Source organism: Panicum hallii, chromosome 2, assembly GCF_002211085.1.
Source record: "Panicum hallii strain FIL2 chromosome 2, PHallii_v3.1, whole genome shotgun sequence".
NCBI classification, from domain to species: Eukaryota; Viridiplantae; Streptophyta; class Magnoliopsida; order Poales; family Poaceae; genus Panicum; species Panicum hallii.
Genome location: NC_038043.1, coordinates 3,566,589 through 3,581,264, shown reverse-complemented (window position 1 = coordinate 3,581,264; position 14,676 = coordinate 3,566,589). Strand labels below are relative to the sequence as shown.

General features: G+C 40.0%; 3 protein-coding genes across 5 annotated transcripts; 2 read left to right on the top strand and 1 right to left on the bottom strand.

Moving 5' to 3' along the window:
* Positions 1-1,870: 1,870 nt before the first annotated feature.
* Positions 1,871-5,972, top strand: LOC112882363. Of its 3 annotated transcripts, none has more exons than XM_025947397.1 (4): positions 1,878-2,092; positions 2,159-2,265; positions 3,843-4,192; positions 4,768-5,972. In XM_025947397.1, the coding sequence occupies exons 3-4, from the start codon at positions 3,863-3,865 to the stop codon at positions 5,527-5,529; spliced, it is 1,092 nt and encodes a 363-aa protein (XP_025803182.1). In that variant the 5' UTR covers positions 1,878-2,092; positions 2,159-2,265; positions 3,843-3,862; the 3' UTR covers positions 5,530-5,972. The 3 variants fall into 3 exon arrangements, with proteins under 3 accessions (XP_025803184.1, XP_025803182.1, XP_025803183.1); XM_025947398.1 differs by having other exon boundaries at positions 1,934-2,016; XM_025947399.1 differs by having other exon boundaries at positions 1,871-2,265; positions 4,840-5,972.
* Positions 5,973-6,805: 833 nt separating this feature from the next.
* On the top strand, positions 6,806-9,017 carry LOC112883216 (phosphopantetheine adenylyltransferase 1-like). Its single transcript, XM_025948487.1, has 6 exons — positions 6,806-6,968; positions 7,078-7,149; positions 7,244-7,303; positions 7,981-8,075; positions 8,338-8,407; positions 8,509-9,017. Exons 1-6 carry the CDS (start codon positions 6,846-6,848, stop codon positions 8,635-8,637), a joined length of 549 nt encoding a protein of 182 aa, XP_025804272.1. The 5' UTR covers positions 6,806-6,845; the 3' UTR covers positions 8,638-9,017.
* A 1,361-nt stretch (positions 9,018-10,378) lies between these two features.
* On the bottom strand, positions 10,379-12,751 carry LOC112880156 (protein FAR1-RELATED SEQUENCE 5-like). The gene is made up of 6 exons (XM_025944652.1): positions 12,452-12,751; positions 12,293-12,378; positions 11,673-11,896; positions 11,111-11,568; positions 10,732-11,019; positions 10,379-10,633 (listed from the first exon to the last, which is right to left on the bottom strand). The coding sequence occupies exons 1-6, from the start codon at positions 12,749-12,751 to the stop codon at positions 10,379-10,381; spliced, it is 1,611 nt and encodes a 536-aa protein (XP_025800437.1).
* Positions 12,752-14,676: the final 1,925 nt, after the last annotated feature.

The window sequence follows — 14,676 nt, the reverse complement described above, 5'->3', positions numbered from 1 at the left end:
AATAGCCTTGCTGATGATCATCGCTTGCCTAGCTCTATCTGACTCATTGACACTCGATCGAGATGAGCAAACTGACCTCAACAAGTACAGTCCGTGGCTCATGGAGATGAAAGAGTATTAATTATTTTCTTGATGTCACTCAGATCCATGTCGTTGTGGTAGCACTTGAAATGGCGCGGCTCGCCTGCTCTGCTTGGATTTCTTCTTTGAAATGAAGTCCCGAGGAAAGAAGAAACGATGGAAAGAGGGCTTGAACTCTGTTTTTATACACGCGCCATACAAAGCAGATATAAGAATATTTACTGCTTATAAGTATGCCCACCCAACCAAGCTAATTACAGAAATTAACCGGGGAGTCTTTCTTGTCATAAAGTGTTGCTTTACGGCCGTTGGATGTGTATTTATACTTTCCAGAAAAACATTTATAAAGAAAAAAAATAGTGTGGGCAATATGGTGGATAATTTACAGATAAAAAATGGAATTCAATTTCCATAGAACAGGCATAAGATTTATTTGGTGTCTAAGCCAATAGTATCATCTTTTTCACACTTAGAAGCGTGCATATTATTGGTGCGTTTTTAGAACGACTTTTTTTTTTTTTACAAAAACTAGTTTTGTACCATGAAGGAGAGGTTAGATTAGAAAAAATCATCAACCTAAAATGGATATAAACTACAAAAAACATAATTGCTTATGCAATGACGACGAATACTACTTAGTGCCAAAGGAAATTCATGTAATTCATGGCTTCAATTAGAGAAGAATGACGTGAGCATTTAGAGAAAAGCCCGAGTTGTTTCGAGCCTAATTTGCTCGGCGAGGTATGGTCCAATATACCCATTATTAGCTAGCAACTTGGGGCTCTAGGTGGGTCGAGGTCAGCTTTTGGAAGCAATTAAATTCAATGTTTGGGCTGGGCTCAAGAGTCAAGACGGGTCTAATCTTTCTTGGCTTGATCTTAGTTATCTTGACCCGAAGCCTAACCAATAAGGTTAGTGGGCTTGCTTTTCGGGCTAGCCATGCGCGGGTCTGCAACAAAAATATTCGAGTCTAAATTAGAGTAAAAAACTACGGCTCTACTAGCGCATGGATGTCCGATCATAATTTTTTTCGATCACAATTTTTTCATCTAACGGTCTGTTGCAATATTAATAAATAATAGTTGCAATGTTAGAAAAATATATATACAAATAATTCTGACGTCCGGAAATTCCCACCACAATATTAATACCATATTTCATGCAACATCTACTACGAAACATAAATAAACAATAATTGCAATATTGTTGTTTGTCTCTTGCAATATGTATCGAGCGTCCAATTGCTAAACAGACATCGGATATCTGATCCGTAGCATTACTGAAAAAATAACTAATATGAAAAATAATAAAATTGAGAGGCTAAAGTAATTAAAGGGAGAGAGATTTTTTTTTCAAAAAATACAGCACAGATACAGACGCTCATGAATACGCAGGGTGCTTGACCTTCTCATCCTACTTGACTAACCGCAAATATATTGTCTTCTCCAGCAATTTCGACATCAAGGATAATGACTATGCAATTATCACCTCCGTTGTCTAGTGGAATTGCCACCTCTGTAACCATTGGACTGTATCTACCCATCATAATTCTATTACAAAAAACCTATATAGATCTGACTACTTTTTTTTACATTGAATTCATTACAGTATTTAATTACATCTATCTACAATGCTAAATCTGAAAAATAAAAACTAAAGAATGCAATTTAACATAATCATTCGAAGTATAAGAACATTACATGATATCAATCAAGGTATATGTTTTCACTACAAGAATATGCGAGGTTTAAATAAATTAGATAAAAAATCAAAACTCCCAGGACTAAAACGCAAGGAACAGGAAAGCATGAACTGGAAGAAACAGCCAATCTACACAGCAAGCCAGCACACCGTTTTGCCATACGGTTGGCCCCGGAATTAGGCGCGCCTCGGTTGCTTCCTAGCCGCCGGATTAATCATTCCCTCCCCCCTGAGGCGGGTCGCCTTCGATGCTCCAAATTTCTGAAATTTCTTCTCATCAGATTTTGATTTCTATTTTAGGAGTTTAGAGGTGGGGGGAATAGTTCTCTGTTTCTTGGCTGCCGTCCTCGGATTCTGACCTCGTAACCCATTCCAGATTGGTTGGAGGAACAGCCAAAATTGGGCGTCCATCAGAAGTAACTCGTTTTGATTTTTGGAGTTCCTGGGTGAACAAGGCGAGTTGGTTTGGTTGGTTTGCTTCAGGTGAGATTGCTGTAGCAGATTTCTTGGATTCTTTGACTCCAAAGTTTGCATTAAAAAAAAATACTCTTTTTAAGTTTTCTGCGTCCCAAATCCAATTTGAACTGCTGCTGCTGTATGTCTGTTTGTGTGTCTTCTTTCTAGTCAGACATGAGATTTGGTTTCTCCAAATCGATGTAAAAACAGAGTTATTGAGCTGATTTTTCGAGAGTGGGTTCTTGCAGATCTGCAAGGCCCAACGTTTGGTTTGCTTGTGGTCACAACAGTTCGCGGTTAGTTTGCATTTCTTTACACGATGCAGTTTGGTTGGATTAGGATTAAATCAAGTCTTCAAATCAATTGCGACACATTTTTGGATCAAAGATTCGAACAAGACAACTCGTTTCTATCTCTGTTTATTTCTTCTTTCATCCGAGTTCTTGTTTTGCCCTTTCCAGTATAGTACAGAATTAGATCTAGGTTTCTCAGTTCTTGGCTTCTTGCATCCATGATTCCAGTTTGAGCCCCTGTACTGTTTTTCTTTTGTGAATGTTCATGAATTAAGAAATGCTTGTAGATGAAATGAAGTGACATCTGTTTTATCTGACAGGTTACAAGTGGTTTGACTTTTCTAAGAACCTGTAGCCTGTAGGGATTGTTCTGTTCATGGGACCTGCCCATTTGGAGCGTTGCTTCTAGTTCAATCTCTTAGCCTGAAACCAGAGCAAGAGGCAACTTCGCCTTGATTGGTTTTAGTTATCTTGTTTAGTAACATTGGTTCACATCTAAAAACATGAAGGAATTGAATCTTACGAAGAAATTTTTAGTTTATTCACCTAACTTTTAGGCTTATTGATTTTAGTTTTTTTTTTTGCCCTACATGATTGTTTGATTCCTGCTCACAAGCAGAAAACGCTAAGGTCTTACTGTGAATGTTGTGCCTGGCCTTGTGGAGCTTAGATGATACATGTCACTACTCAAGCTTGTTAGTTTCAAGTTCAGATGTTTCTTTTTGTCCTCGATAGTAAGCTAAGTAGTTTCATGAAGGCCTCTCAGAATTGGGGACAAAATCTTGCTTCAAATGTTACTGTGAGTGCTCTTGAATCATTGTTTACCAAACATTTCATGGCTCATGTTGGCTGCCTTGGATGTTGGACACAATCAACTCTGCCTTCATTTATTTGCTCGTCCAAATTGTGGGACTCTGCCTTCAGTTCTTTACTGTGTTCCTAGTCCAATCTATGTGCATAGTGCTACCCTTGTGTCTCACTAATTTCTTCGTTGTTATTGTGTCGACAAACACCTGTTACAATCCGGTGTTGCAATAGCCTGCTACTTTTAATCTGATTAGGCATTGCACTATACAAATAGGATAATTGGTTTAGCCTCATGACCTTTATGGATCCAAGACTTTCTTCTGTCAACTCATTTATTAAGAGTGAACTTTGTATTCCACTTGTACACTTTACCTAGAAATACAATAATCTAGGCTCTTACAAATCAGGTCTTCGTTTTCTTATTTTTCTTATTCTTCCCTGTGTGCTAGTGCATCTTTTTGACTTTTGTTGATGGTCTGCCTTTTATTTTCATATACATATCAGGCTCAGGTTAATAGTGGGATATGATGAAGCTAAAAAGTAGAAGACTGCCATTTTATAAGGATGGTCATCCAGATTTGGTTGCTCAAGTAAAGTCTACAGCCAAGAACATGAAGGAAGAAGATATTAAGCCTCATCAACCAATTCAGCTCAGAAGAAGTAGATGGGTTCTTGGTGATGTAACAGAGGTGTTGGATCAACGTTCGTGGAGGCTTGGGAAGATTACAGAGGTGCTGAAGAATGACTATTTTGCCATCAGGCTAGTGGGCTTCATCCAACCGAGGGAATTCCACATATCTTGCTTGAGGATTCCACATGCTTATCATAACAAGCAGTTGACTGTAGAAGACAGGGTGAGATGTTGTTTAGAATTTACATTTCTAGTTAATATCTACAGAGTATATTTGTTTCTGACTCTGGTTCTTATCTAAAGAAAACAGTGCCATTGCTTGTATTTGACCTTCAGACCACAATATTACTAATATCTAGAAGTGAAAAGTGGTGAAGTTATTACTGCCATATGAGAAAAAAAAACACCTTTTTGCAAGCAGAAGTACTGCATAAATGAACATGTTTGATTTCCTCTTTATTAGTTAGGAATTAGGATGCACATCTTGGACAAAGTTCAGATGGATATTTCAGCATTCTGCATCGTGCTGTGGTTCCATCTATTGTGAAGCATTAAGATTTGTTGAAAGTTGAAATCTGAATATTTTTCGATCTTCCACTTATGTTAGACTGAACATTTCTTACTAAAGTAATTTTGTGATACAAGAGGTGAGCAGTGAGGAATTGGTTGTACATCTCATCATGAGCACTTGCTTGACTTCAGTATTTGGCATAACAAATCATTGTACTATCTTTTCATTACCAGTGTTATTTTGATTTTTTTTAGAAATTAATTCAACGACATCATTCCCTTTTTCAGGTTTCTGAGCTGAGTAAACCGGTCCGTCTTGTTGGTCACTCCTCTCACCACTCAAAATTTGTGATGGAACAGGATATTCAGGCCTATGAAGAGGATGATTACAATACTAGGAGGAAAGCGACCAATGTTTGTGCTTCCACAAGTTCTAGAACTGTGAAGAGAAAACTAGAAGAAAGTAGGATGCCACCGAACGATTTAGTTAGAAGAACAGGCAAGAAACAGAAAGTAGCTGCATATGAAGTTTGTCAGCTAACCAAGAATGTGTTGCCTCTGAAGATGTCTGATAGGAATGACATCGATGGCGATCGCTTTTATAGGCCTTTAAGTGGCAGATGCAATGATCTCACCAAGAACAACAATGCCAAGAGAAAACCAGATTGCAAAGTTCTTCCTTCCTCTGAAATACCCTTGCACATCAGAGAAGCGAACGAGTGCTCAGTGGCTAGTTGCAGCGTTAATTATTTGGAATACTGTACCAATGATGAGGAACAATCAGTCAGAATCCGCAGCTGCTTCCCTGATGATGCCATGTCTGCATGTCCATCTATGTCTGCACAGGAGAATAACAACGTCTATGGCTCCGGTTTACACATGAATGTACATGAGCTGGAGCTGCAAGCATATCAATCAACAGTCAGAGCTTTCCATGCCGCGGGACCACTGACATGGGAGCAAGAGTCACTACTGACGAACCTGCGCCTCTCGCTGAACATCTCAAATGAGGAGCACTTGGATCAGTTGAAGCATCTCTTGTCTCTCTGAAAATTTAGAAACTAAAATGCTTTTTGTGTATCTCTGGATTACCCCCAACTTGCAGAGATCTCCACAGCTTTGTAGAGCTTGCCTTCTACTTTTATGGCAGTGTACATATATAGAAAAGTGAAGAGAAATTTACCTATGGTTATAGCCTTCTCTGGATTACCCAACTTGTAGAGATCTCTATAGTTGTTGTCAGGAGTAATGAAGTTAGTGCTTTCATGGTAATGGAGAGCTATCATCAAATTTCATTTAGCTATGTTGATAGTAAGGTTGAAATACTAGTTTCTTTTTTTTATTGAGGATGTTGAAATATTAGTTGCAGTTACTGATTTCACCCATTTCCATCTTTTCTTTGGTACCACTGTACATCGATGCCTGTAATGATTCACCATTGATAGATCCTGCTTCAGATATATCCTAAGGGCAATCTTTTTTTTTTGAGCAACTAAGGGCAATCTTGTCAGGTTAATATCTGATTCAGAAGAACCACCCAGAAATTGATTCTTTTTTCTTATAAGAGTATAAAGTGTAAAGTTCTTGGAAGACTATTTTAGTAGTTTTGAATTGAAGCTGCTGATGTTTTAACCTCATATGCCGTGATTGAACACAGAGTTCTTTCCAGGGGCTGAATACCACTTAATGATAAAAAGATTGCTGCAAGAGGCCGTGCACTGAAGCTTAAAACCCAGATGCTTGGGTCCCTTTCTCTCACATCATACGAAAGGCATGTCTGGATTTATAGGTGCTACCAAGTGGTGGTCCATGTCACTGTCACCTTTCATGAATGAATCGTGATAAGATTGAGTGCATCATCTTGGACTAAATGTGTCCATGTCCTCTTGAAGTTCAGATTTTGTACATATGCCCCTCTGGGGACTATATTTTCCATGTTCGTTGAGAAAGTATGTAAAGTTTTTTTTCCATCGAATTCAGTTTGAGTTTCTAAGTTGACAGCGAACATTATGGCTGGCTTTGAAAAATTCTTGTGTTGATTTATGAAAACTTGTATCTCCACATTTCGCCGCAACCTATTCTGCCTTATAATTCCTAGTGTGCATGGAGTGAAGAAAAACTTGATAAACTATGACTTAAAAATCGAACTAGAAATTCAAGCTAAATTTCCAAAAGTAGAAATTCAGAATCAATTTAAAAAAGACAAAGTCGCCAAGCCTGAGGTCATCATAGAGAGAAGAATCGGAGACCGTCCAAGAGCCACGTCAGTCAATCTGGGCCCTTCATCCACGAGTAGAAGATGGAGAAGCCGTACACTCTCTTCTTCAATTAAGAAAAAGAAAAAAAAAAACAGAGAAAGAAGAAAAATGGATGCCGGCGGCGCGCCGGCGGCGCAGACTTCGGAGGAGGCGGCGACCCCGCCGTACGGCTCTGTGGTCCTCGGCGGCACCTTCGACCGCCTCCATGACGGCCACCGTTGCCTTCTCAAGGTTCTGCGAAAGAAAAACAGAGTACAGCAGGTTTTTGGCCGTCCTCAAAATTACGACGAATTACCCTTGAATCTTGTCTCTCTGGGGTCTGGGGATTGGTGGGAGGCAGGCGTCGGCGGATTTGACGAGGGACCGGATCGTGGTGGGCGTCTGCACGGGCCCTATGCTCACCAAGAAGGAGGCAAGAATCTCGCTTTTTTTTTTCTCCTTTTTCTAATTATAGGGCTTCTGATTACTCGTGGACCGTAGTTGTGTTCTTGATGCTGTGCTTGTAGTATGCCGAGCTGATTGAGCCCGTAGAGAAGCGGATCAAGGCCGTGGAGGATTACATCAAGGTTTGCTTTTTCCCAGTTACTCTGTCTCCCTGTTTTATGTGATTTCTGATGGTGAGGAATTAGAAGGATTTGGGGATGTGAGCCCAGGATAAATTGACCTCAGATATTGGCTTGGTTTGTTGATATTTTCCATTCATTAGTGTTATGTTCATCAAAGCTGTGGTTTTGCATTGGTTCATGGAATGGTGCATGTACAGAGGAATATGCACAGGAAAAAAAGGTGCATAAGCATCAAGTTTTAGTTGTTTTCATTCGGTAGCTCATCCGTTGTACAGAGACATTAGATTTAGTGTCTGTGCATGCTCATTAGTTTATGTGGCCAGATACTTCCACTTTAACAATGAGTTTCCATATGAATGTTTTACTGTAGCGAATCCTGTGTTGAAAACTGAATATTTGTTCTTAATTGTCTGTTTTGTCTTAAAAAAGGAAGAAGATGATTTAGCATGGTTTACTTTGGAAGGAATGTCTGGAATGGAAATTAGCGCTTCCTTAAATTTTGGAGACCCATGCTTTTGAATGTGTAGGGGTTATCAGTTCTATATCTCTAATTCTGCATGTTCTTACATGGGTTTCCTGCATTGAGCATTAGGAGGAAGTTGGAAAAGCGAATATGCCCATATATCTTTTTTCTGTCTAATGTTTGATGTTTGACAATAGCTCATGATTATATGCAGTCTATAAAACCAGAACTGACAGTACAAGTGGAGCCTATTGAGGATCCTTATGGCCCTTCCATCACTGATGATAAGTTGGATGCCATCATTGTCAGGTATCAACAATACATCATCCCTTTTCATGCATTTTGCTGTCCATTGCAATTCCATTTGTTCTTCGTGCATGTGACCATACCAAAAGGTAGAATGTACTACTCTACCTACTACTTGAAAACTATACTAAGGGCATCTGAATTATCTCAATATATTGAACTTTAAAATATGTGATCTCTTAATCATGTAAACAGTTCATGTTTACTGTTGAGTTTCCCTGTCTATTGTGCCTCGTTTGATGTTAGCAATGATGCTTATGTTCAGTAAGGAGACACTAAATGGTGGACTTGCTGTAAATAGAAAAAGAGAAGAAAAAGGGTTTCCACTGTTGAAGGTGTATTTGCACTCTCACTTCTATATTTCCATTAAATATCAATCTACTACGTACCCGATGGGCTATGTAACTGATCCAAATGTGGATAACCTGAATTTCAGGTTGAGGTTGTTGATCTCCTTTCTGGAGGTGTGGAGGGGGAGAAACTGAGTTCATCTGCTTTAAGGAAGCTCGAGGCAGAGCAAGCTGAACAAAGTGAAGCAAGCACTGCTAGCCATGAAGCTTCTTAAGCAATACTTGAATTTGAACAGATGAATGCACAAATGCGGGGTGAGCTGCTCCAAGATCGCCGTCAGCAAAAAATTAATAAGAGTTCACAGTTTGGTTACATTCAGAAGGCAATGCCCATGACCCTGTAACACTATTACTCTTTAACTTTACAAAATCAACCTGGCAACATGGACTCTTTCTACTAACCTAATTTACAGATTTTATATGGGCATTGCCTTCTGAATGTAAAGAAAAAGGAAATACCCTTGGTGGTTTCGCCAATAGTGGCAAAAGTACAAAGGAATATGGTCCCCTGGTGTCATGTACTCATGTGGTGTGTACTCCACTTCAGAAGAACTCATGCAGAATTAATAATAATAATAATTCTCTTGCTTCTCTTCCCGCTTATTGTGCATGCCCATTGGTTGTTCTGAGACTATGGGGTTGTCCATGAATGTAAAACCAGAAAACTTAATGATAGCGTATAATTGCATAGGAATTTTGTTAGGTGGACTAGATTATGAAAAGTCAAACCACGCCCTACAGCCATGTTATTTCGAATGGTTAGCGAATTCAGCCTAGTATACTAATCTTTGTACTAAATCTAGACAGAGTAACCTTTCAACAGAGATATTATCCTTGGTGGAGTTAGAAGTATGTTCTTAGCGACCATTGAATGTGGAACTTAAAACCTAGTTATCCAGATGTTGGTGTTTAGTAAGACTTGAACAAAGAATGCGTACAATTGAAAATTTAGATGAACCTTAGAAAAGAAGAAAGGGTAGTTTAGATAGCAAAAATCCAATGAACAATTTCCTTCAAAAAAAAAATCCAATGAACAAGATGCAGTACTTTGGATGGGATTGCAAATTTCCTATACATCAATGTGGCCAGTGACCGGATGGATTCTTTCTACCAGTAGTACCATCCAAGCATTTTGTTGCAGCACGCAAGAAATCTCTCGTGCAGTGCACACACATGGACTGACGCACTTGAGCCTGCTAAAGATTGTCAATCATGGGGCAGTAAGAATGTCACTCCGCTGGATCAGTTTCCAAAGCAGCTTGAGAATTGAGAAGTTAAGATAGAAGGAACCTTGAAGGGTTTGAACATGCCTGAGGGCCTCCCCTTCCCAATAGACACATTTGAGCGCTACGTCTGTGCTGGGAGGTGATAGCATTGATGGCTTGTTGGGTATCCTGTAGCCTTTTATGCATATTGCAGCATTTAGCATTTCCTATTCCCATTAATAAATTGGTCAGTCTTGTATAGTGTGAAAACAGATGGTGATACTTCTTTGGGTAAGGGGAAAAAATTCAAAAGGACGTGATTATTCATGCCTGTCAGACCTGCTGCTGAAATAATGCCACATTTATGCTGACATTTATATTTGTCATTATGGTAACTTAGTCCATTCTTACGAAACTTAGTCCATTCTTACGAAAGGAACTACAATTCAACAGCAATAGAACTTAGTCGGTTCCTTGTGTTAATGTTTCCTTTCCAAAGTGAGAGATAGTCGAGATGCCCATTAAGGCCGAATGCGCACATCAGAGAAGTGGATGGCAGCTTACACAGACCGAAGCATGACAACGATAACATGGTGGTTTCGCATGCCATGCAGCCGAGCACTGTCAGGATTCAGAGTCGCTGACATTACAAGACATGAGCAAAAGAAAAGGCCCAGGGTCCATCAGAACCTTGGGCGGCAGGACGCCTGCACTGGTTGGACGACGCAGAAACATCCTTGGCTTGATTGAGCTACAAACGTTCCTGCCCAAGTCGAACCAGACCTGCCAACCCTACTTCAAAAGTCAGAACACTCCTGGAACAAAACTTCACAAACTCGAAGGCATGGATGAACAACTTCGACTGTCTATACGACTCTGAGCTCTCTGCTGCCTTATCATTCTCATGCTCAATCATATCTGCCAGCAAGTTATCCCTTGCATCCATCGTCCAGCGCTTCACAATATTTCCAGCTGGAATCTCTAGCATTCCCAAGTGTATCATCACCTGCATTGACATAAATGTCATTCTGGTTGCATCTGGAACCAGGCACCATTGCATAAGAAAGCATCTCATGTCACAATCTCAGACAGTGTAAATCTTACCTTCACAGCATGGCAGCAAGGCATCCCTATGTGCTCCCTCAATCCACACTCGCAAACAACTGCACCATCTTCAGCCCTAATGGTAACCTCAAACTCCACCTGTGACCAACACTCCTGGCAGTCACTCCTGATGTGCCTTGCTAAATATGTCTTCCCTCTCTCCTTTTCATCCACCACATAAGAACCAGACTGGAAACTTATTTCGTCAAACTTTTCAAACATAGTCCTTGTACAGATCTTTGCAGCATGCTCTTCAACTGGAACTCCCTTTCTCATAACTCTGGACCTCTGCAGGAAAAGAAATCAAAATCAGAATGGGACTCACCAAGGGAGGGAAAAAAAATGGCAGCCAACATGCACATGCTGCAGGATATATTACCTTCCCACTCCTACTCTCCTCAAAGCGTTCCTTTGAATCAAGATCAGATTGGAGCTTGTTGTAGTGTCGTACAAACATGTTGATAGATCTATTCAGTGGCACATAACCCTTAAACATGTGGTTCGCGCACTCATTTCTTTGCATACTAGTCTGTTTGGCACAGAACTTCCCTTTGAAGTAGGGCTTCGCCCATTTATGTCGAGAATCATAAATCTGAGAAAGGAATGCATTGCCATGCAAGTTGTACTTATCTAGAAGATGCTGCCAAGCAGATTCGAACTCTCTAACAGTCAACATGCTATCAGTGATCTTTTGGAAGTCGTCCTTAAATCCACTCTTCTTTGAGCAAATCGGCCCAAGGAATTCATTCTCCTTGCTCAGTACATGCACCTTACACCATTTGTGAGTCGTATCTGGTAGCACCTCATGGATTGCAACCTCCATCACATTACATTGGCCTACGTACGTTTATAGCATAATAAAAGGAGTTGATGTCAGCTGAAAACCTGTGAAGCAGCAAATGGGAACTGAAAACACAATCAAGTTTGGAAAAAGAATGTACCTGTGAGAATAGTACTTGGAGCTTTACCCCCCATTAAAGTAACGAACTCACGGAACACCCATTTGAAACTTTCAACTGTCTCATGTTGCATCAGCACTCCTCCTAGTATGACACTTTGGTAGTGATTATTAACACCAACAAACAAGGCAAAAGGCATGTCATACAGCTTACTTCTATATGTTGTATCAAATGTTATGGCATCACCAAAATGTGCATATTGCATCCTGCTACGCCCATTAGTCCATAAAACTGTCTTAAACTGGCTAATAGTATCATCCAACTAAACACGAAACTGGAAGCTTGGATCATCCCTCCTCAACGAACCGAAGTCATCAAACAACTCAATAGTCTTGCATATGAAATCTTCTGGGAGTGTTCCGTGGTTATAGACTCACATAATGACTTCAAAGCCCACTTATTTAACAGGACTTTCTTCATGGCCCCGAAAAAGTGATAAATGAAATAGCGCGTCTTACTAAGATCGATATTGTTATCCCTAAGGCGGCGTACCATATCCTTATTGTAGGGCTCGAGATGTTTGTGAGAAGGCCAAATCAAGCTTTCCACTGCATGCCCCAAAGGGGGGATGATTGTGATCACCTTGGAATTCCAGGATGTACCATCCATTGTCATCAGATTTGCGTAGCTGTATCCTAGCCTTGCAATCAGTACTTACAGGTGCAGTGTTGGACAGCTCTGGTTTGCCCTAAAACACACAGCCATTTTCACAATTAAGATACACCACATTATCCAGAATCAATATATTGAATTATACAGACCGATGGAACCATAAGCTGAACATATCTACTCGCCTCACAGCTGCAGACTATCTCTTGCACCATAACACTTTCCTCTGCATTATTAGTGCTGTCATTCCATCGTATTCCAAACGCCACCTCCCAGGAATACAGGTTGCAAAAGTCATACGCATCAGCATGGGAGTCGAAAGACACGCCTACTGCTGGATTGATAACAACATTGGACTTGTTATCAGCATAACTTTTCAATGATTTCTCAAAAGCACTCACACGGCCTTTTTTTGGCTCCCTTTCATCTGGAACAGAACTCCGGTGACGCATACCAGATAAATGCAGAGACTGTAAGCCAACATTCACGGCCTTTTAACTATTGAACACGGAACAAAACCCCTGAAATAACTCAACGCGTGCAAAAACACGGCGAATAATACACCGCAAAGAAAAACAATTAGGAGTCTACACCAATTTATTCACATATAGCTTCCTTACTACCATTGTATACCCAATGGTAGGCCGCCGATAATAAATTCCAAGAAAAAATCATTCCCATAAACCCTACTCCCAAACATAGGTTGTTCTGACCTCCCCACGCAGCCGCGGCCGTGGTAGCGATGCTGTTCATGATGATGACGATGTTGTTGATGATGATGACGATGCTGCTGATGATGATGATACAATCAGGGTACTGTCCATAATTTATTCTGTCATTTTACTTTCAATTTTAGTCACTTAACTTTGTCCCTTCAATTTTTACTATGCTGATCAGATGGAGAAAGGCCACTATTCTACCATGAGGTGCTCACCTGGGGCTATTTTTCAATGCATTAAAAAAATGCCTGAGCCTATAAAACAGAGAATACGAGACATTGGATTTGGAGATTTGCTGAAATTAGAGATTGCTAAGCTTGAAGACAGGGCCTTAGCGATGTTTCTCATGAGCTGCATCAAAGAAGACCCCTTGCGGATTGAATTTTCGGGGAAGGTTTTGCCAATCACACCAGAAGCCGTTCATTCAGTTTTTGGCATTCCTGTTGAAGGTGATCCATTCCCAGTTTTTAATAAACAAGAGAAGTCGACAGCAAAAGCTGAGCTCAGGGAGAAGTGTGACCAGTTGGGAATGAAGGAAATATTTGTAATGGAGCACAAGAACAAGTTGGATGCTTATAAAAAATTGCAAGCATATGATGTACCTCGCTGGGTAATGGAGCACTTTGCTTCTCAGAAACGTGGGCCATGTGAAGTACCTGATGAATGGGCTGCTCAGTCATTCATGATGTTGGTCTGCAATGCACTATTGTTCTGTACCGCCACTAAAAAGATTACTGGTTTTGATTATTTAATTTGCAAGGATCTGAATTCTGTAGGCACATATAACTGGTCTCAAGCTGTTGTTGATGATATTCAATTGAAGGTTAAATTGTAGAGGGAAAAAGGTTCGAAAAACTCAACCCCTATTCTTCAAGGTTCCACTGCTTTCCTGATGGTAAGAATTCGTTAAAACATAATTTCAGTTATTCAATTGTGTCTCGGTCATTCTAATTCTCAGTTATTCGAACCGTTATCTCGTTATTAAAACATAAGTTCCACTGATATATTTCTATCTTTTTAATGACATTCAGCCATGTTTATTTATCTCATTGTTTCTCAGTTATTTCCCCTTTATATATTTTTTGTTTTGATTCTGTCCTTCACATTTATTTATATCATCTATTATTATGTTATTCCTACGATATGTTGTTGCAGGTGTATTATCTAGACAATTTACAATGCGATGTACTGGGACTCCCACAGACTTTACCTCGATCTCATGTCTTCAACACTGCTGTAATTGATGGTATTATCAAGTCTGATAAAAAGGTGTTCAATGAGGGCTACGTGTCTTATGGCAAGTTGCCTGTAAGTGGTTATTTGCTTCAGTTGTTTTACCTTTACTTTTGTACCTTTACTTCACTTATTTCCTTCACTTTTTTTTAGTTGAAGAATGTTGCTAGTCCTTTTTATCCGAATGCACGTGCTCATGAGGAGCAACAGTCTGAAGAGCAGCAAGAAAGGCTTTTATGTGCAGCAAGGGGTAGGATAAGGACAGCAAAAGGAAATGTTACTGGGTCAAAGGCAGTTCAGCCTCATCTTCCTTATGGCTTTATTTCCTTGGAGCCGGTGCTCGCTGAATCCATTGCTTCAATAGCTAATGAAAGGCTAAAGGGTTCTATGTCCGAGTCAATAAAAACCTATGATCTAGTCATCTC

Bases quoted from the DNA above. Each gene is read 5' to 3' on its own strand.
- LOC112882363 (XM_025947397.1), top strand. From the start codon at position 3,863: ATGATGAAGCTAAAAAGTAGAAGACTGCCATTTTATAAGGATGGTCAT. The intron at 4,193-4,767 runs GTGAGATGTTGT...TCCCTTTTTCAG, and splicing joins AGTTGACTGTAGAAGACAGG to GTTTCTGAGCTGAGTAAACC.
- LOC112883216 (XM_025948487.1), top strand. From the start codon at position 6,846: ATGGATGCCGGCGGCGCGCCGGCGGCGCAGACTTCGGAGGAGGCGGCG. The intron at 8,076-8,337 runs GTATCAACAATA...GCTTATGTTCAG, and splicing joins TTGGATGCCATCATTGTCAG to TAAGGAGACACTAAATGGTG. The intron at 8,408-8,508 runs GTGTATTTGCAC...CCTGAATTTCAG, and splicing joins AAGGGTTTCCACTGTTGAAG to GTTGAGGTTGTTGATCTCCT.
- LOC112880156 (XM_025944652.1), bottom strand. From the start codon at position 12,751: ATGCGTCACCGGAGTTCTGTTCCAGATGAAAGGGAGCCAAAAAAAGGC. The intron at 12,379-12,451 runs GTCTGTATAATT...TGTGTGTTTTAG, and splicing joins TTCAGCTTATGGTTCCATCG to GGCAAACCAGAGCTGTCCAA. The intron at 10,634-10,731 runs GTAAGATTTACA...ATGTCAATGCAG, and splicing joins CTTGCTGCCATGCTGTGAAG to GTGATGATACACTTGGGAAT.